At 32.6% G+C, this 21554-nt stretch overlaps 5 protein-coding genes across 5 annotated transcripts; 3 read left to right on the forward strand and 2 right to left on the reverse strand.

The window, feature by feature from the left end:
- Nucleotides 1-1090: 1090 nt before the first annotated feature.
- On the forward strand, nucleotides 1091-3517 carry LOC111480277 (protein ECERIFERUM 2). The gene is made up of 2 exons (XM_023125228.1): nucleotides 1091-1794; nucleotides 2475-3517. The coding sequence occupies exons 1-2, from the start codon at nucleotides 1351-1353 to the stop codon at nucleotides 3348-3350; spliced, it is 1320 nt and encodes a 439-aa protein (XP_022980996.1). The 5' UTR covers nucleotides 1091-1350; the 3' UTR covers nucleotides 3351-3517.
- Nucleotides 3518-6562: 3045 nt separating this feature from the next.
- On the forward strand, nucleotides 6563-8705 carry LOC111480313 (deSI-like protein At4g17486). Its single transcript, XM_023125284.1, has 4 exons — nucleotides 6563-6761; nucleotides 6874-7061; nucleotides 7637-7924; nucleotides 8233-8705. The coding sequence occupies exons 2-4, from the start codon at nucleotides 6914-6916 to the stop codon at nucleotides 8490-8492; spliced, it is 696 nt and encodes a 231-aa protein (XP_022981052.1). The 5' UTR covers nucleotides 6563-6761; nucleotides 6874-6913; the 3' UTR covers nucleotides 8493-8705.
- Nucleotides 8706-10121: 1416 nt separating this feature from the next.
- On the reverse strand, nucleotides 10122-11318 carry LOC111480782. Its single transcript, XM_023125949.1, has 2 exons — nucleotides 10335-11318; nucleotides 10122-10238 (listed from the first exon to the last, which is right to left on the reverse strand). The coding sequence occupies exons 1-2, from the start codon at nucleotides 11316-11318 to the stop codon at nucleotides 10122-10124; spliced, it is 1101 nt and encodes a 366-aa protein (XP_022981717.1).
- Nucleotides 11319-12640: 1322 nt separating this feature from the next.
- On the reverse strand, nucleotides 12641-13432 carry LOC111480324 (ethylene-responsive transcription factor ERF003-like). Its single transcript, XM_023125298.1, has 2 exons — nucleotides 13159-13432; nucleotides 12641-13082 (listed from the first exon to the last, which is right to left on the reverse strand). Exons 1-2 carry the CDS (start codon nucleotides 13239-13241, stop codon nucleotides 12674-12676), a joined length of 492 nt encoding a protein of 163 aa, XP_022981066.1. The 5' UTR covers nucleotides 13242-13432; the 3' UTR covers nucleotides 12641-12673.
- A 1243-nt stretch (nucleotides 13433-14675) lies between these two features.
- LOC111480336 (60S ribosomal protein L39) lies at nucleotides 14676-15365 on the forward strand. Its single transcript, XM_023125315.1, has 3 exons — nucleotides 14676-14765; nucleotides 14901-15004; nucleotides 15100-15365. The coding sequence occupies exons 1-3, from the start codon at nucleotides 14763-14765 to the stop codon at nucleotides 15146-15148; spliced, it is 156 nt and encodes a 51-aa protein (XP_022981083.1). The 5' UTR covers nucleotides 14676-14762; the 3' UTR covers nucleotides 15149-15365.
- Nucleotides 15366-21554: the final 6189 nt, after the last annotated feature.

A 21554-nucleotide genomic window follows, 5' to 3' on the forward strand; every position in this document is an offset into this window, starting at 1 on the left:
AGATATATTGATATGTGGAAATCACTACAAGAGGAGTAAGATTCAGATTATCTTGTTGATCTAATATCTCAAGGCAAGAATATTGTTTGAGATTTGAATCACTCCACAAGCAAGATCGATCATATATAGCTTGAATGATTCTTATTGATCAAATATTTTAACGTAAGAACACTTGTTTGAAATTCGAATCACTCAACAAGCAAAATTGGTTATGTTGAGCTTGAATGATTCTATATGCAACCTAAACTACATCAAATTGTAGAGAAACTTAGTCATTGGCTAAAGAAAAGCACAAATGCTCATTTTACTCTATTTTTCAAGTTCACTCACAAATACAACATACCTAGTTTTATATACTCTCAAAATGAAACTATTAAAGTCATTCAAAAGTTGTAACATTCACCCTTTATGGTCATAATTAACCATGATGTAAATGTAACCTAAAGTAAATAAAATGTCTTAAAATACATTAATGAAATACAATAACTCTAAATTATAATCCACAAAAAATTTATAACAATGAAACTTCATTCTGATGTGGCATGAATTGAAATATCTTTTGATAATTTCAAAAACATTTTTTTCGCATCTTCATTGAAATATATTGTATGATCAATATTTTTTGGTTCATATCATATATATATATATATATATATATATATATATATATATATATATATATATATATATAATTTAAAGGTATTTTTTAAACTTTTAAAAATTTGAAATTATTTTTAAAACGGAGTACAAAGTTTTTATTTATTAATTTAGCTTTTAAAAAAAATTATTAACCACTTATATTAATAAAAATATAAATAAAAATTGTAATTTATCTCCAAAATATTTTAAAATTTTTAAAATTTTAAAAAAGAACCTGGACAATACTTTATTTAAAAAATATATTTAAACTTTCAAATTTTAATTAATATTATTATATTTTAAATAAATAAGCCTTTTTTTTTTCCTTTATGATTTTTCTAGTGTAAAGGCAATGGTAGGTTTGAATTCCGCTGTTTTCTTTATGAGAATGTAATTTAAACTTAAAAACGGATATGCGTCTCTAGGTAAGCCGTGTTTTCAATCAATAAACTTCCTCATCTTTCCATTATATAGTTTCCCTATCCATTTCAAATTGCTTTGTTCATATTAAAAGCTCTCATTAATGGCTTCTCCCAACTGCAAGGATGCGTGCGAATCTTCTTCACCACAACAAAAGCCTCTGCCATTCTCCAGTCTTCCATAAATTCAACTCCTCCTCCTCCAAACTTCTCTCACTTCTACGCCCAATTTCATCAGAAAACCGCTCGAAAATTCCGATTTCTCTCTATTCTTCGTCAGGCGGCGAGATTCATGGACGGCAGCGGAAACGACCTAATTTCCGAAGTGAAATTTTCGTCCGTGGTACCGGCGAAGGCGACCGGCGAGAATAAGGTCCATGAACTTTCGGCGATCGATCTTGCGATGAAACTTCATTACATTCGCGGCGTTTATTTCTTCAGGCCGAGCGAAGAGGTGAGAAATTTGACGATTTATGACCTAAAGAAACCTATGTTTCCGTTGCTGGAGATATACTACGTCGTTTCTGGAAGGATTCGGAGGAGGATCGAAGATCGCGATCGGCCGTTTATCAAGTGTAATGATAGCGGAGTGAGAATCGTTGAAGTGGAGTGCGAAAAAACGATCGACGAGTGGCTTTCAATCGATGACGACAAGATTTCGCACCGCGATGGAGATTTGGTTTACAGTCGTGCGATCGGGCCAGATCTTGGATTCTCCCCTCTCGTGTTCATCCAGGTGCGTCCGTCTAGTCTGTTGGTTTCCGTAACTGCCTTGGCAAAAAAAAAATTATTATTATTATTATTATTATCTAAAAATAATTTAATTAAAAAGAAAAGGTTATTAAAGAAAATTAGTGATAATTTTCCTAAATAATTGAAAGGTTATTAAATGTTTTTTTTGATGGTAAGAATAATTTTTTTTTTTATAACTGAATTAAATGTCACAAAAAATTAATTAACTAAATAATGAAAGTACACATACTTTAATCAATTGCTCGATGACAAAAGGTATTATAGAGTTAATTATATTTAACTTATTTTAATTAATAAGATAAATTTGGAAATGGAACGATTAATTATGAATGTGACAGCCTGAACTATATGAACCGTGAAATATTGCCATTGACTTTTTTATTATTATTTAAAATATTCTGAGGTTTGCGCAATTTCTCCACCAATAATTTGAAGTTGTTGAAATCTCACGTGATATAAATGGACTTTAAAAGAATAAAATAAATTATTAAAATATTAATAATTGACGGAAAGAATCATCCGTCCAACCTCCGTTAAACTAAAGAAAAATACTATTAATGAAAATCAGAAGCAATCTAATTGATAATGTTTTTAGTAAATAAAATTATAAAATTAAAAAAAATTAAATGTAAATTAAAGAGAGTGGCTTTCGGCTGCGTGCAGCTGACTCGGTTCAGGTGTGGCGGACTCTCCGTCGGCCTCAGTTGGGCTCACGTCCTCGGCGATATTTTCTCCGCCTCCACCTTCATCAACGCATGGGGTCACGTCATGAAAAACCGCCCGGTCGAACGACTCCGCCCACTGCCGGCAACTGCGGCGGACCTCATTCGGCCGTCCGGCTCAACTGGACGATCTACATCGCCGATCAAGCGGCTGGACTCGACTGGCGACCTTTGGATCGCTTCAAACGACTGCAAAATGGCTAAGCGATCGTTTCGAATCATGGAAGAGCAACTGGTACGAATATTGAGCGTCGTCGACCGGAATCGATCGGCGAACTACTCGAGTTTTGAAGCTATTGCTGCGATTTTCTGGAAATGTCTGTCGAAAATACGGCTTGAGGACTCGGATTCAAAGACGATATCGATCTATTCGACTAAATGTCCTGATAGAGAGGGTCAGATTCCGAGGAATGGAATGGTGATGAGCGCCGTCGAGGCCGATTTTCCGGTCGCCGGAGCGGAGGAAGGTGCGTTGGCGGAGCTGATTGTGAAGAAGAAAATTGACGAGGACGAAGAAATCAAGGAATTGGTGGAGAAAGAAAGGGAGGAATCTGACTTCATAGCGTACGGCGCAAGATTGACGTTCGTTGATTTGGAAGAAGCGAATCTCTACGGCTTGGAATTGGAAGGACAGAGGCCAGTTCATGTGAATTATGAAATTGGGGGAGTCGGTGAAAACGGCGTCGTTTTGGTGCTTCCAGGGCCGCCACGTTGCGACGGTACACCCGGCGGTGGCCGGACGGTAACGGTGATCTTGCCGGAGAAACAACTGCCGGACCTGATCGATGAACTGCAGAAGCAATGGGCGATTGTTTAAAATAGCGGTGGCTTCCACCGTTTGAGTTAAGCAGAGAAAATTAAGAGATCAATTTCGCAATGGATAAACAAATTAAATTTAGTCTTTGTAATTAAAATTGTAATTCAAAATAATGTCTTAGAAAAAACTACTTGAAGCAAAGTGATGTAAAACGAGCATTTATTTTATTTTTGTTTATATAAATACATAAGACAATAAAATTTAAAATCAGTAAAATACGGACTAAACTTCAAACTGGAAATAAGATTACACAATTTTGATTTTTTTTTTTTCAAGATAAAAAATTAGAAAAACATAATATAAGCTTATAAAAGTTAACCGAGTTTTTTTATATTTATGAGACCAGTATCTCTTGTCTTCTATCTATTTTTACTTCGAGATACCTTTTAAAAACTTAGAAGATATCTCGTCTCCAAAAGTTAAGACTAGGACCCCTGAATTAGGGTTTGTAATCACGGAGTGATATGCTCTTATGACCAAAATCGTTATGAGGTTCACAATAATCTCTATAGTAGTCATTCATTTTGTTCTTTGTCCATCAAATCTCGATGGACCACGTAGACATGGCACTGATGGGCCACCACATTTGGCTTGTTTCAAGGTAGGTTCTCATACACATTTAATGTTAGTAATTTTTAGTTGTAATTAATTGACAAAAAAAAATTAATTAAAAAAAAAAAAAAAATATATATATATATATATATATATATATATATATATATATATATATACACGCGTAGTTTAATAGTTCAAAGATAAAATCTAGAAATTTAAATAGGTAAAAAGAAATAAAATTTATATTTAGATTAGATAATAATTTTAAAATTAATTTATATTAAAATTTTAAATAGAAATAAATTTGAAATATGATTTATACATTCTCTCTCTTCCCAAAATAGCCTTGTCACGCGATATGAGCCGTACGAAACAACGGGAAAGTATTAAAGATTCTTTCTCTCATATGCCCATAAATCAGACGGCTTTTGTATTTTGGATGTTTTTCAAAATTGGGCTTTTATTTCGGCCATACGGCCCAATTTCTCCATAGTTTAAATTAACGGCCCAACTCCGAAATAGGGCCTTTGGACATTTGGAACCTGGATGTGGGCCGGCCCATATTAGCAATGTGTAGCCCAATAACCTATTATTCCAATAAGTGGTTGTTTATTAATTAATTAATTTATTTATTTACTATCCTATTTTTCATTTACAATGTTTATAATAATAATAATGAGGGGATGGATAAGTGAGACAAATAAGGATCGAAAAAGGGGAATTTTGTTGGTGTGAAAATTTTCAAGCGTGAGGAGATGAATAGAGCATGCTACTCAACAACCAAGCATGAAGATCAAGTATGAAAATGGGTGCATGGCCATAGAAAAATTTCGTGCCATGTGACATGTCGTGTTCTCATTTAATTTAACTTCACAATCCCGACACATACACACATACACGTTAGTGCACTAGAAAATGTTGGATATTGACACGAAAGATGGATTTACAATTTCATATATCGTTAGGGAGAGATTAACCAATGTGGGATCTCACAACCCATTCTTTAGGACCAACGTCTTCACTGGGTTTCCACACCTGACCTAACGTCCCCCACTCGCACACCGCTCGGTATTTAGTTCTGTTTTTGTTGGGTTTCCACACCCGACCCAACGTACTCGCTAGCACACTACCTGATGTCTGGCTCTGATACAATTTATAATAGTCCATTTTAGTTCGTTATGTATCATCGTCGGCCTCACAGTATTAAAACGTGTATGCTATGGGAACAAAATGAATAATTTTTATAAATAAAACAAGAAGACAGCTCTATAAAAGTTTAAAAAAAATATATATTTCAAATATATCAGATAATTAAAAAATAAAAACTTTGTTCCGTAGAATGGGTATGAAAAAGTGTGCAATTTTCTGTAGCTCTATCTATTCCACTTAAAATATCTTCATTCACTTTATTCCCATCACCAAATTTTTATTCCAATAGACACTAATAATAAAAAGAATATATAAATCTGACAAATAAAGGGCAGTATAGGAATATTCAATTATTGTTCATCGATAACGTCTTTTCTACCTGATCTTAGATCTTGACTCGCTCTTCGTGGATAGAGACTAAATGGTTTTTTTTTTTTTGTTTTTTGTGCATTACCGAACTCACATTCTCGCTTCTGCTTCGTTTATTATTGTTCGTGTGGGTGTTTCTCTCTTGAACGTAACACTCTCTTATCAGTGCATTGTTACATCGGGTAGCTTCAATAAATCACTTGGTTCCGTTCATCACCAACGCAAAAGCACTTGATTAGCGAATTATTACGTGCTCCTTCAACGATGACTATTACAAATATCGTGTTGTTTGTTCGTGTGGGTGTTTCTCTCTTGAGTGCAACACTCTCTTATCAGTGTATTTTTACATCTCGTAGCTTTAGTAAATCGCTCGATTTCGTTCATCTTCGACGCAAGAGCTCTTCATTAGTGAATTATTACGTGCTCCTTCAACGTTGACTATTGCAAACCTTGTGTTCTCTGTTCGTGTGGGTGTTTCTCTCATGAGCGTGACTCTCTTATCCATGCATTTTTACATCTCGTAGCTTCAATAAATCACTCGGTTCCCGTTCATCTTCGATGCAAGAGCACTTGATTAGCGAATTATTACTTCAACAATGGCTACTATAAACCTCATTTTGTATGTTCGTGTGGGTGTCTCTTTTGAGGGGAACACTTTCTTATCAACGCATTTTTACATATCGTAGCTCCAGTAAATGGCTCAGTTCTATTCATCTTCGACGCAAGAGCACTCGATCAGAGAATTATTACGCATTATTTCAACGATGTCTACTGCAAATTTTATGACCGAGAAAGTGAGGTTATCATTAAAAAAAAAATTATATGTAAAGACAAAAGAATAATAATATAAAGCAGTAATTATTGTAATTATTTCAATAATTAACAACTTCTTTTTTTCCTTTTCTTTTTTTGCAAATATATAAATTTATAATTAAAAAAATCAACAAAAACAATAAATTTAGAAAATTTAAAGGAAATGGATAATTAATAATTAGTTTTTCTATTAATTGAGAGGTGAAATTGAGAGTTTAGGATTCAGTTCTGGATGAGTTGGGGGCCATCTGTCCGTCCTCCACAAAATAATCTCAATTCTCATTAAAAAAATAAAATAAAATGAAAATTAAAAAAAAAAATTAAATGTGTTATAAAAAAAAAGGGGAAAAAAATTGGAGAAGAACGAGGATGACGAAAAGATCGGCGTGAGAGAATTGTTTCGGCTGCCGATAAATCTGAGGCCCGTTGCTCGATAATTCTTCGTCCCGAAGCCCGACGAACGAACCCTGTTATTCTCTCAATTCACTGACGATTGATTTTCCAGTTCGTTCTGTTTTTTTGTTGGTAACGAATAATTTTCCTCCTAATTTTTCCCTTTCCGGTTTCTCAATTTTGATTTTCTTTAACTAAATTCCTCTGGTTTGAATCTTACGGTTTTGTGTGATTTTGATTTCAGAGACTTAGAGGAGGAGGGGCGGAGTAAAGAAGCGGTGAGTATGGTGGAAATGTTGCGTAGAATGGCCTTGATGTCGAAGAAGAAGAAGAGTGGAACGGTGCCGGTTTATTTGAATGTTTATGATCTAACGCCGATCAATGGCTACGCGTATTGGTTCGGTCTAGGGGTTTACCATTCCGGTGTTCAAGGTTAGACAATTTATGGCGGTTTTCTTCTTCTTCTTCTTCACTTTTTGGCATGTTGTTGTTGAACGGCAACGATGAGGATTTTTGGTTTCTTTCAGACGTTTTTTCGTTTAGACTGAGGGATTTCTGAACTGATTTTTTCATTTTTCTTGATTCTTCATTGCGTTTTCCTTCAGATCTGAGGTTGAACTCGCTCTGTTTTTAGATGAAATTCGTGATTCTTGAGAAATTTGAAGAACATAGCGAGGTTTTATGACGGTTCTGTAAGATTCTTTTGGTTTTGGTTGTGAGTTTACTGTTTAGTTTGAGGAAATATCATTCTGTAATGGCTGTAGATTGATTTGGCTGCGATATTGATGAATTGATGTTTGGAAAAACTCATAGTTACTTCATATTTCCAATTATTTTCATGATTTTCTATTGACCATAATCAGTTTCATTTGTGTTCGACCTTTTCAGAGTTTTTTTGATGATTTGAACAGTCAATGTTTTCAATGGAGTTTGATTGTTTAATTTATTCTATCAAGAACAAGCTGTTCAAAATTAAAAACTCTGAACTGGGATGGATCTTTTTGCAGTTCATGGAGTTGAATATGCATTTGGAGCTCATGACCATGCAACTTCAGGGATATTTGAGGTAGAACCAAGGCAATGTCCTGGTTTTACATTTAGGAAATCGATTTGCATCGGAAGAACGAATCTTGGTCCGAAAGATGTCCGCTCATTCATGGAGAAACTAGCTGAAGAGTACTCTGGGAACACTTATCATCTCATAACAAAAAATTGCAACCACTTCTGCAACGACGCATGTGTGAAGTTGGTCGGAAAACCAATCCCTAGCTGGGTCAACCGACTTGCTCGACTCGGTAAGATCGATTCTTATGCTTAAATTTTGATTGCCTAGCATCCTGCTTGTAGTTAATGTTTCATCGATGACGATAGCTAGTTTACAAACAAACTGCCCATCATAACATAACCATTGCGATTCTATCTATGCCTGATCTTATGAAAATCTTGGCTTCTCCTGCATAATTTAGAGTATGGCATGGCTAATGAGCTCGATCCACTAATTAACGAAGTGATAACGTTACGAGCGTTTCATTTTGTTCCTTCTACTGAGATTGAAACTTACAACAATTGGTGACATTGGTTCGATATGTTTTTGTATTTCCAGGTCTTTTCTGCAACTGTGTTCTTCCAGCGAGTTTGAACGAATCAAAAGTTCGGCAAGTAAGATCGGGAGAGAAGTTCAACGAAGGTATAAAGAAGAAACTGAAAATCCAGTCAAATGGGTGTAATAATGCTTCATCTTCTACTAACCCTTCGAAACCTTCAACTACAACCGTCAAAGTAAATAGACAGAAACGATGCCTCCCAGCATCGTCGACGGTGATAAATTCTTCGACATCGGCACCTCTGACTCTGAAGCTGTAACAGTAAGTGTTTCTTATAGGGCATTTTAAGAGTATAATCAACAACAGAAGACAGGCAAAATAGCATGATTTTCATCATTTTGCCTCTCTGTTGGTCTTCTGCTCCTACTAATCTAAAACAAACAAACAAAGAAAGGAAAAGAAATTTGTGTTCATAATGGCATTGTGTGTGTTGTGATTTTATTGTGTGATAATATATTGTTGAATTACAAAAGCGCTTTTGATTTAGAAGTTGGAAGAAGAAGAAGTAGATTTTAATGGAAATGGGTATTTTGATTTGACGTTTCCTTATGCAGTCAGTGTTCGTGAGCTGAATTAGGTTCGATCAATTTAAATAATTTTTATTAAATAATGAACATGAATGTTTTTAAATGTTTATTTATAAAAAGTTAAATTTTAATATATAATATATGTTTGATTATAGAATAAATAAAAATAGTTATTATAGTAAATATATGTATATATAATTGGTTTATAAACGAAAAATATTATATATTTTTATTAATTGGGATAACTCCAACTCAAAATTTTATAAAAATAGTTATTATAGTAAATATATGTATATATATATATATATATATATATATATATTTTTTTTTTTTTTTTTTTTTTTTTTTTTTTTTTTTTTTTTTTTTTTTNAGTTGGTTATTTCAGCTGAGCTGTAATTGTGGCAATTCAAACCTAACGTTACATTTGGTAAGAGAAAATTAATGCTTTAATTAATATATGCTTATATTATATTAAGAGCTGTAATTGTGGTCATATATGTATAATTTGACTTGAAACCATTCATCCCCATAGTTTTATCAAATATTTTAATTAAAGTTTAAGGTTATTGTTGGTTTTGGGTGGCCGTTAAATTTTTTAGTTTATTTAAAAATAAGCAAGAAATTCTAAAAAAAAAAAAAAAAAGTGTGAAGGAAGCCTGGAGAGATTTATAGGACATATTTATATTGAAAAATGAAAATTATTTATTAAAATATTTTTTTAAAAAAATTATTCATTAAAATATTTTGTGAAACTAAATTTTTTAAAATATTAGTATTAAATTTGGAAGTTTTCACGAGCAACAAAAATAAATAAAAAATTTCACAATTATAGAGATTAAAATAAAAGGTGGAGATTGAAACGGAGACACAGAAAGCTCCCGTTTGAACTAATATTTATATTATTTAACTATTTGAAATTATATTTTTATTATTTAACGAATATGAAAGGGAATTAACGGTCTTCATTAGTTTTTCCGCTTTTTTTTAATAAAATTTTGAAAAAGAAAATATAAACGAAATTTCAATTGAAAAATAAATAAATAAAGGGAAAAGGAATATAAGATTCCTTATTCCAACATACGCTTTAAAAAAAACGTGGGTATAAAACTTTAAATACTTTTTACTAAAATCAAAGGCATAGAAAAGCAGTTGTAGTCGAGTAGTCGTTCACGGGATTGACTGCATTTCAATTTTTTTATCAAAATAAATAAATAAATTATTACATAAAAAAAAAAAATCACTTTAAATTAAAAAGTAAAATAGTATTATTATATTCTGTTAATTACCCAAATGCGTTACAAATAGAAATAAAATAATAGAAAATTTTAAGGAATTATAATTTTCCCCCACCTTCTTCTTCTTCACTGTTCCCAACGGAACATTAATGGCGTCGGCCACTTTCTTTCAGTTTCAGTACCCATTTTTCTTGTCCCCATTAAAACAGGAACACGACAAAGATCCATTACATTTTTTCTCATCTGGTCGGAAAAAACGAGATCAAGATCGAAGATTGAAGAATGAATGAGCTGTGATTTTTACCTTCTCCATGCGTAAATCAGTAAAGAAAATCCTACCGGAGCTCCGATTTGATCGCTGTCTTCACCGGTAGCCCATTCCATGACGGATGAACTGGCTCCGGTGGATGATCCGACCGACGACATTGATACCGAAATAGAACCGACCAATTGGTTCAATCCTAGGTTCCAATTCTGCTGTCTGTTCATCTGTTCATCTTCCTCTTCGAATCTGAACATGAACACTGCATTTCCTCTGTTTTTTTTCCCCATATCGGAAACCCAATTGTACACATCCCAATACACCTCCACCGGAACTCCGGCCACTTCGATTCTTTCGTTTCCTCTGAATTTCCAGTTCAGCCGCTTGATTTGCAGAACACATTTCCCGTCGACGCTGAACGACAGCCCTGATTCGCCGTCGTAGAAGCCACCGTCAATTTCGATTTCTCGGATTTGGCCGCCGAATTTCGCCTGCGTGGTGTAGATATTGTGCGCAATCACGTGTTCCCTTTTCAGGATTAGGGCTTGTGGGTTTTGGAGCTTAGCTGTTCTTGTCTTCGCGTAGGCTTCTTTGATCATGTCGCCGACGAGAAGAATCGTTTCGCCGTCGACTACGACGGCGATGAAGAATCCGGAGTGGGGTTCCGGCGAGGCGGAGAAACGAGCACGCCGTAGGTCCCATTGGACGTGGATACCGTCGGAGAGCTTCTCGGAGCCGTGTTTCTTCCATGGAATTAGAGGTTTAATGAGAAGGTGAAAAGAAATTGAAGAATCGAAGGCATTTGGGTTTTGGTGGAAGTGGAGGAGAAGGGAGTGAGAGAAGAGGGATTGCGACCAAGAGAGAGAAAAGAGACCGGAATTGGTGCGGTAAATGCAGGTGGTGAGATTCGGGGAGCTGGGAATTGGCGGCGGAGAGCGGCGGCGGCGATCGTCGGAGGGGCGGAAGCAGGAAGAGAAGACGGCGGACATTGGTGGGGCTGTGAAGAAGTGGAAATTGCAGAGATTTGGAAATGAATCCTTGACAACGTGACACACGACCATTGTCTTTTAATAATTTTAATTGAGTTATTGTGATTTTGTATATAATAATTTAATGCAACAAAATTTATAACTTATATATATATATATATCTTATGCACTTACAATAAAATATATTTTAATCATTTAAAAAAAAATTAAATTGAATTAAGATTTTAATTAATAATTAGTTTACAATCTTAAATAATCCAAAGCTCTAAATTAAGAATTTTATTTTGGTATTTATATTATAAATCGATACAAAAAAATAAAATAAAATTTTAACCGAGTAGAATAAAAAACACTAGAAATAAATAATTTTGAATAATGAAAAAAGGTTTTAATAAAATTCAAAGTTGGCATAAATATAAGGTCACATTTGCTTAATAACAAGGAAATCTACGCGGTGTACGTTGAATTCAAACCATTAATAAATACAATCAATAGGACATATAATTGCAGGTTGTAGTTGGTCGGACATTGTAGTTAATATTCTGAGGGTCAATCTCAATCTAGCTTAGGAAACGTTTTCACTCCTCCAATAGCTTTCGAGAGACCTACACCCCATAAAAAACAGCCTACCCAAGACCTTCTTCTGACTCGTAGATCTCGATATAAAGTTCGAACTCTAGACCTTCTATAATAGTACGTCACTTATAGCTTATTCTCTCCCCAATAGTTTGAAACTTAAATTAAAAAAAAAAAAAAAAAAAAAAAATCGATAGTTGGGCTGGGCCGATTATGTTGCTGATTCTAGAGCTAATGGGCCAACATTATTTTTATTTTATTTTTCTTGCAAATATAGCATAATGAAAATAAAAGTTAGAATAATTAATAAAAAAAAAGTAAAAAATAAAATAGAATATGAGAATTCAAATATCCAATTTTTTTTTGGATAAATTATAATATTTTGTTCGAATTGATAATTATTTATAATATAAATGTACAAATGAATCAATATCGATCCTAAATAAATAAAATATCAATTATTTAGATAAATTTAAAAGCTTTCAATTGGCTTGTGATATATATTATTTAATATCACAATAAAATAAAAACTTTTACTCATAATAATCACATCAATGATTAATGTCGTGTTGATTTTATATTAAAATTCAAATTATTAATGATTGTAAACTCATGGAAAAATAAAATAAAATAAAGCTACAACAAAGAAAAAAATTAAAATAATAATTTAAAAAAGTTTAATAATTGAAATGCATATTTTATAAAAGTAAAAATAATAATAAAAAAAAAACATGATGAAAATAGATATTTTTGGACAAAATTAAGAATATATTTTTTAAAAAAGAGAATTAAAATTTGATACATGGAATCCATGGCGGGCTAACACGTTATAAACCTCAAAAAAATTCGTCTCACAAACAAAACTCCATGGATCCATAATAAAGAAGCTCCTCGATCATTTGCTCAATGTGATCATCTTCCAACAATTTCTGTTCCTCTTGCTCCGCCGCCTCGGCCGCCGTGGGTCGATTCTCCTCCACCATCGATCTCGCCGCATCGGCATAAGACGCCGTCGCAAACGGCGGCGGAAGTTCTCTTTTAAACTCCTGGTTACTAATCTGCAAAGAAGCCATATAACATCTATGCAATTTCGCAGTCAAATTGGCCGACAAAATCTTGGAATTCGACGACTGAATCGTGTTCGGATTGTACGGGAAATTCGTTCTTGCGTTTGGTCCACACATTAATCTCGCCGCTTCATCATAAGCCCTCGCTGCATCCTCCGCCGTTTCAAATGTTCCAAGCCAAATCCTCGTCTTCCTGTAAAAACAGTCCAATTTCATTACATTGGCTTAAAAAAACACCAAAAAATCAAGGTAAAAAACGAGAGACCGACAACGAAGGATGACGAATTTCAGAGACCCAAGAGCCCCAATGCCTTTGTCTTACGCCACGATATTGCCTTTGAGGTCTGGCCATAGCGGAACTTTTGTTGCTCACAAGGTGTTTGTGAAAATGCCTCAAAGAAAAACAGAGCACAAAATTGATAGTTGTTGGCAGAGAACAAAATGGGTGGTTTTATCTTTGGTCATTGCTGACAAAACGGCAATCGCGGAGCCATTTTTGTGAAGCCTTTCTGGCAAGCAATTTGATATCAAGTGGGTCTCACGAGTGTGTTTAAAAATCAATCAACTCTTCTTTTTTGGCCTTGTCCCAACCGGTTGGTTGTTGGGCGTTTTGGCTTTGCTGATATAGGTAAGTTCAAGTTTCAAAACTCCTATAAAAAGACCAAAAAAATCAGTTCACATGTCTTGAACTTGTACCAAATATATTTATTTATTTTATTAAATTTTGATATAAATTTTTGTTGGGTATTATTTAACACGTTTCATGTGATTTTGAGTGTCGTGTTTCAGATTATAAATATATATTTTTTTGTGTCATTACATGTTTGTGTAAATATTCTATTGCGAGAAGATTATCTTCATTGGAGTCTAGTAATTTATCTGTTCAACTAGACATTTGATCAAATATTTTGTATTGAACTTGTTTCGGATTATTTTTCATCAAACGGTGTCATTATAGTTGCATTTCTAGATTGACTTTGAAGCGTTCTTATCTTTTGAGCTCAATTCAAATGCGGTATACGAGTTAAATTTGAGCGTTTCGACAAAAACATTTCCAACCCGAAATCAAATAGTAAGTAAATTCATAACTGGTGAGCTAATTTTACGGTGTGGAGCTATGTACAATGTGCTACTAAACACGTCGAACGTATATGTGAGATTTCACATCAGTTGCAAAGGGAAACAAATGTCTTCTTATAAGAGTGTGAAAGTCTCTACCTAGTAGACATGTTTTAGAACAGACAAAATTTAAGGTTGTCGGTCATATGTTAAAGGCCAAAACGGACAATATTTTCTAGCAGTGCGCTTGAGCTGTTACAAATGGTAACAGAGTGGCTAGCAAGGATGCTGACCCCAAAGGGGGTGGACGGTAAGATCTCACATCGATTGGAGAAGGGAATAAAACCCTTAATAAGGGTGCAAAAGCCTTTTCCTAGTAGACGCGTTTTAAAATCGTGAGGTTGATGGCCATACGTAATGGGCCAAAGTAAATAATATGTACTAGCAGTGGGCTTGGGCTATTACGGTATCTTTGAAGCGTGATATGACTAAGATTGTGCATGTTTGTGTATATATCAATTAAGGATAAATCATTTAATTCAACCAATATTTCTAATATTAAAAAAACAATAATAATAACTGATGGGCTTGGCTCTACCTTGTGGGCCATGAGTTTCAAATGTTGGTCCAATTAACTTGTAAGAGTGGGAAAAGTTTGGGCTCAACTGCAAGCCCATTTACGAGGTTGGGCTGCCCGCGGGCATATCTCGATTGTCCATTTCGGTGGAGCATATAAAAACTTGTTCGATACTGATAGGGTTTTCGTTAGACCGCCGTCTGCTTCCAAGTTCGCCGCGGAACACCGGACTCGAAGATGGTACGTATTGTTATTCAACTCTCTGAACTCTGAACTTCTTGTTTCCGCTAATCTATTGCAGTTCGTCTTTCTCCATTTGATGATTGAAACTGTGACAGTTTGTGATTCGATTTTCTCATCTCTTTCAATTCGCAGCCGTCTCACAAGACTTTCAGAATCAAGAAAAAGCTCGCGAAGAAGATGAGGCAGAACAGGCCTATCCCGCACTGGATCCGTCTGAGAACCGACAATACTATCAGGTTTTAAGCCTGCGCCATTTGAATCGCCATTTTTCAAGTCTTTGATCTGATTTTGAGTCTTACATTCTGGCGTTCTACTGTCGATTGTTTTTCAGATACAATGCAAAGCGCAGGCACTGGCGTCGCACCAAGCTAGGGTTCTGAGGTTCTTTCGATTTATAACTTTAATGCTCATTTACTTTGAATTTGTTAAGATTGCGGACATAAGTGTTCTTAAAGACCTATTATTATATTTGCGCAACTGAAATTTAGTTCATATGATATTTTTGTTGAATCATTTCTACACTGAAGTTTAAAGTAGTTCGGGATAGAATGAGTTTACTGGCAGGCATCATGTTTGTGGATTAGCAGTTTATCCACATATTCATGGCATTTACCTCTTATTTTGAAGAACTTAAGCGAGCTTGATAGACATTCTTCAAGTAATTGATCGAAGTCAAGAGATTTATGGAAACTATTTACATTAACATATCACGATTTTCCACTCCTTAATGAAGTTATGATTGTTATCAGTATTCGCCTTTAGATTCTTGAAACGTTGCTAGTTCATATTTTCCACCATATCATTTACCCCTTGCCTTCAATAACGTTTGGGTTTATAGAAATCTGATAAAATATTTTCTTATAGATAGAATATTTCTGCCGAAGTCCGTCTCGCTCTTTATTTAATCGATTTTGTTACTTCAACCATTGTTTACACAATGGGGGAATTGGAAAGAGGTTAGAAGACTGAAGAACAAAAATTGGACCCGAAGTTGGTGTAGCTTGATTAGGTTTGGTAGAGCCAATTCATAAATATGTATGGCTCAAATATACAATTCATAACTGACCCTCATTTACAATGGACAATTATCAAAATTTCCTAGCTTACCCTAGTAGAGAGACTACACACACACAGTTCATAATCATACAATTCTACAGAACTATATGTTCTAAAAGAGGACATTCTTTGTGAGACTCTTCAATACAGATAATTGTCCTAACTGAATAATCTGTCAATTGCCAGTGGGATGTCGTAGCTTGTCGTTATAGTTGTTTTACCTTTTCTTGTCAAGAAAGTGGGTGCAGGCAGAGAACTTGGGTGTACCTAGGCGCTCATTAGCAGCTTATCACCGTATTTTAGAACCCTAACCTTACTCAATGTGGCTGCCATGCCATGGTGTGAACTAAACTGCATTTGTGTGGATGTCCAATAGGTAAGCCTCTGTTTGATTGCCCATTGCCCAACAAAATAGTTGTTTAGTGAATAACTCAACCTATGACTTACTTAGAACCATCCCAAGTGAAAGCAAACAATGAATGCTTCAACAGGTTTGAAGAGAGGGATTGCGAACTTTTCAAGGAGAAGGGTTGAGGGATTTCAAAGAGAGAATTTAATTAATTATCTAACGTTTTATCATGGTGAATCATGGTGATAATTCAATTCGCATGAGAACAAGGGAACCTGAGAGTTCTTATGTTGGTTCTGCTTGCGCACACAACACAGCCAGAGCCGTTACATAGTTTAATTAGTACAACCAAGGTTGGATAGATTTCAATTTAGCGTCATGATCTTTTTTTTTTAATTTTTTTATTTGGTCCTTGTAGTTAAATCAAATTTCACAGAATACCCTTATTGTTACTATATAATGACGTATCGAAATTTCAATGGGCAGCCTTATCCTAATCTCCACCTATTCTTTGCCCTGCCACCACTCCTCTTTGTTGTTTGTTGTTATGTTAAAGCTATTTGTTTGAAGAACACGCACCGTACGTAACCTGATTGAAGTAGGTCTGTTCTCTTTGCTTGCTCCGGACCCTATCCTGGGTGCCATTAGTAATCGTGGAATTGAAAAATGTTTTTTTCTAATTAATAATTCAATTTACTTATTGGCTATGCTTGTTTGTGGCCCAATACATGGACTTCGACTTCTTGGTGGGCTTTATTGGGCCATATTTCATTTGAATGTATATAACCAGTATATAATCTTGCTATCAAATAATTCTAAATTTTGATCTTAAAAATAGTATTTTATTTTGAAAATAAACGGCCACTTAATGACTGAAAAGTAGAAAATAAATTAGAATTGTTTATAATATTTATTTGGTAGCAACTTTTGAATTTTTGTTAATTTGAACCGTGTTATTAGTTATTAGTCTATGAACATATTTTATGTTTTAAATTTTGTATGATTATTGTTTCATTGTACAATATAATTTATAAAATAGTATATTTTAAAATTTGTTGTTTGTGTTTATTTGGTTCATATTTTTAATTCATAAAATAGTATATTTGGATGTTTTTTTTTTAATTCATAAGCATGCTAAACATAAAATTTAATTTTGTATCTTCCAAATTATTTATTACACATTTTCTTAGTTTATGGAATGTCTTGATAGGGAAATAAAAATTCAAAAAATACCTTTTCAAAATTTAGGGAACAAATAAATACAAATTTAAAAATTCAAAAACTAAATAACTGAACCACAATTTTCTTATTTGAATCATATAATTTAAAAATAATTTAAAATAATAAATTTATTACACGATTAAAGAATTTGAAACATAAAATGTATTATCGAACATAATGTAAAATTTAATTTCAATAATTCTATAAAAAAGGGATGTGATTTATCGAATTAAAATTAAAATTTTGTAATTTTAATCACCTTTAACTTAGAAATGTATTTTGAAAGTTTTCGTAAATATTATTTAATATTATTTTGTTCCAAATAGAGGATAAAAGAGAATAAAAAAAAACTTATCATAAAATGAATATTCAAAATAAAAGTAAGAGAATAAATCATTATCAAACAAATTCTCATCCCTCACTTCAATGAAAATATTCTAAAATAAACAATGGATAAATAAGTTGAAGAATATGAGAATTAAAACAAAAATGCTCACAATTTTGCATTCTCGAACCTCTACAAATAAAGATAATTGCGATATTTATTTATTAATATTATTTTTAAAGTACGATAAAGCGGTCAAAGCTCAAAAAAAGAATTAGTAAAATAAACGCTAGACTGAATTATTTATATCAGCCGTAATATTAAATAAATTAGTTTTTGATAATTTTAATTTTTAAGGATAAAATATATATAATTTTTTTAATATTAAATTGCTGTAACTAACTAAAATTTGTATGAATCTTTTTATTTTATTTTATAATGTATAATTATTTAAAATTTTTAAACTAATTAATTGATTTTCTTTTATTGTTTGGCAATCATAATTTAATTGACTTTTTAAATAATAAAAAATCAGTGGAAAGTGTTTGATTCTACGAGAGTTTGTTTTAAAAGAGCAAATGTCATAAATTTTTAATTAATTTCACCCAACATAATTTCTATAAATAGGTATAAATGAAAAAGATAAAAGTTCGGGTGACTAAATAGCTTGTCACAAATTAGAACATACCAAATCATAGAAGGAATCGAGCCACTAAGAAGAAGAGAGAACGAAAACTTAGGTCAAAATCAAAGTTTCTCGATCAGCCTCCTCATAACGGGCACCTGCCCAGCTTCTCGATTTGCGTGATCCTGCCCAATATGGTCCTCCTTGACTTAAGTAAGTAATTTATAGTTCATAAAACCGCTTATATACTACATTTATTGTATTGAGCCTGTGTGCCAAGTATCATGGTCATGCTTGTCCAGGGCTTGTTCCCTGTGGTCGCACGCCGTGTCATGTCAAAACCAACTCATGTTGTATTATTTTATTATTATATATTGTGTGTCTATGACTGTTTGACAAATCATGTCTACTCCTGTTAGACCTAAAATGACTAAAAAATACTATAGAGAGATGCGACTAGTAATCAATTCGGTATACCCAGAATTTATATACTACCTGAGCCGTTGTTGTCCCTTACTTGCTTAGCAGCCTATAACGTTACTTTCAACTCTCTCTTTCGAAATTCTCTCTCTGCCCGTGTTGCACAATCGTTATACAGACTCCCGAAAAAGTGCGATTGTGACACTAAGCCTCATGACGGCGTGTAAGTTCCTCTTGTTGTGTATGTTATTTTTTCTCTTATATAAAAGACATTGTTCTATTTATGCAATGTTTGACTCCGGTACCAATTTATTTATACTCGTACATTAATTCATCGTTTTCTTTTTCCACTTTGGATTAAGAACCAAACAAAAGGCTTAAATGCATTGAAATGGTATTGCCTAATTTTAATTGAGCAATTAATCCAATAGAATCAAAATATTACTATACTAATTGCTAATATTGATAACCTCATAAATGTATTGGTTAGATGCCCGTGACCAACAAAATTGCATACACCACTGGGAGAGAGAATATTCCAACCAAAAATAATTTAAAATAATTTATTTTTTTAAAAAATAGTCTTAAATATTTATTCACAACTGTAACCATTTTGTTTTAAAGTATAATTTTGGTCTTAAAATAACAATTTTTTGGTTCGTAAAATTTAATCTTTATACTAGACTCGTATAAAAATGCTTTGACCTCTCCATTCAAATGGGACACGACATGGATGATGATGGGTCACGGACAACGAAATAACTACTATTTTTTTTTAACAATTTATTCGTTATTTTTTAATATAAAATAATTTAATTTCTGCCATTTAAATTTTTGTAACCGTTAGATCATATCGTAAAATATATTATTAAGCAATCAAATTATAAAAAAATGTAACCAAAATTGTTAAAATAAAAAAAAATGGCAACTTTTTTTATAACAAATATTAAATTGCTACAAATATAGAAATAAAATGGTTAAATAGTTCATTAGTTTGAGGGAGTAAATTATAAATATCTAAAATTTATGAATTAAATTATTATTTTTGTGAAAGTTGAGGGGTTGAAATATATTCTAATTATTGCCCTTTATATCATCGATAACATTTTGAAAAACATATTTTTTTCGCAAAATATTATATTTTATATTTTTTCAAATAATATAATATATTTTTTCTTATTTAAAAAATTATTTAATACCAAAAATAAAATCTATGTTTTAAATATATCGAGATTAAAAAATAATAATAATAATAATAAATAAATGTGAAAATTTAATGGGTAAAACTTTAAATTATTTATTTATTTTTTTGCCCCAAAAATCGACCTCGTTGACTCGCTGGGGAATCAGTCGGGGCACAAAAGTGGAAATATTTGACGATAATTTAATTAGAAAGAATTTTGGGGTAGGAATTGAAATTTCGCAGTTTCTGCGGGGCTTTTCCCCAATTGTTGCGCCCAATCCCTAAAAGGAAACTGGCCATTGGCCTAACCATTTCGTTTCAATACGACAAACTGACTTGCGTTTCTTCCCACCTCAACACGTGGCAGTCTACTATTGGCGTATCTGTACAACATGTGAACTCTTTATGATATAATAATTATGCCATTAATTTTCAAATTTATGATAATATTGTTTATAAACTTTAATATATAACCATTTAATTCATGTATTTTTTATTTTGTATATATTTAATTTATTTACGGTAATTTTTTTCTATCAAAATTAAATATTTAGTTTTACGATGTAATAATTTCGTGCTTATAATCGTATTCAGTTACTAATTAGTTTATTATTTTACATATATTACAAATTTCATCATAAATATTATAAAAATTAACGTACAAATACTAAATTTCAATGTTTGTTTGTACTGTTTGGTTCAATTTTTATTAATAATTTAATTATAAATTCAACTAATACTATTGAATTTATTAGTATTAATTTAAATATGACTCAACTAATTATTACATTACATCCTAATATCAAAAATTTAAGAAAAAAATGGACCCTTCAAATCACAAACTTTATGGTCTTTTAAAGGCAAAAATAGTACTTTATACGACAAAAATAGAACAAAAAATTATCAAATACAACTTATTTGCTGGTAAAATGACATGCTAAATAGCACTTGGGGAGGATGACACTACTAGCAAAGACCATCTAGCGAAAACGACGTAGGTATGAAGCGTGGTAAGCCTGTGTCGGGAAAGCATAGTATTAGTTGGAAAGATAGCTAGAACGATGGAAGAGCCCGAAAAAGCTAGACGATTCTCTAAATTAATATAAATTTCTAATGACTTATTCGTATTTATGATAAAATAAAATAAATTAAACAAAATTAAAAAAAAATGGTTGGTCAGTTCAAATTGGATAACTTTTGTTTGGTTTCGTCCATTTGGTTAGGCATTTATTATTATTTTATCTATAAATAAAAATATTTATTGTTCATATATAATAATATTTAAAAGGTAAAATTAAAAATTCGGTTTTTGACATTAAATAACTTATTCCAATTAATTGGAATTAAATTTGATATTGGGATGAAAAAGGGATCCGAGTAATAGAAGGGTTCGGGGCGAAAACCCGACCCGAGTAAAAAGCGGATGGGAAATTAGGGTCCGGGTTTACGCTTACGGAAACCCGAAACAGAAATGGAAGCTGTCACTTTTTTTACGTCGAGCGGGCCCACATATCCAAAAGCAAAAGCCAATTAAAAATAAAAAAGAAAAGAAATTAAAAAAAAAAAAAAAAAAAAAAAAAAAAAAAAAAAAAAAAAAAAAAAAAAAA

Source organism: Cucurbita maxima, unplaced genomic scaffold, assembly GCF_002738345.1.
Source record: "Cucurbita maxima cultivar Rimu unplaced genomic scaffold, Cmax_1.0 Cma_Scf00006, whole genome shotgun sequence".
NCBI classification, from domain to species: domain Eukaryota; kingdom Viridiplantae; phylum Streptophyta; class Magnoliopsida; order Cucurbitales; family Cucurbitaceae; genus Cucurbita; species Cucurbita maxima.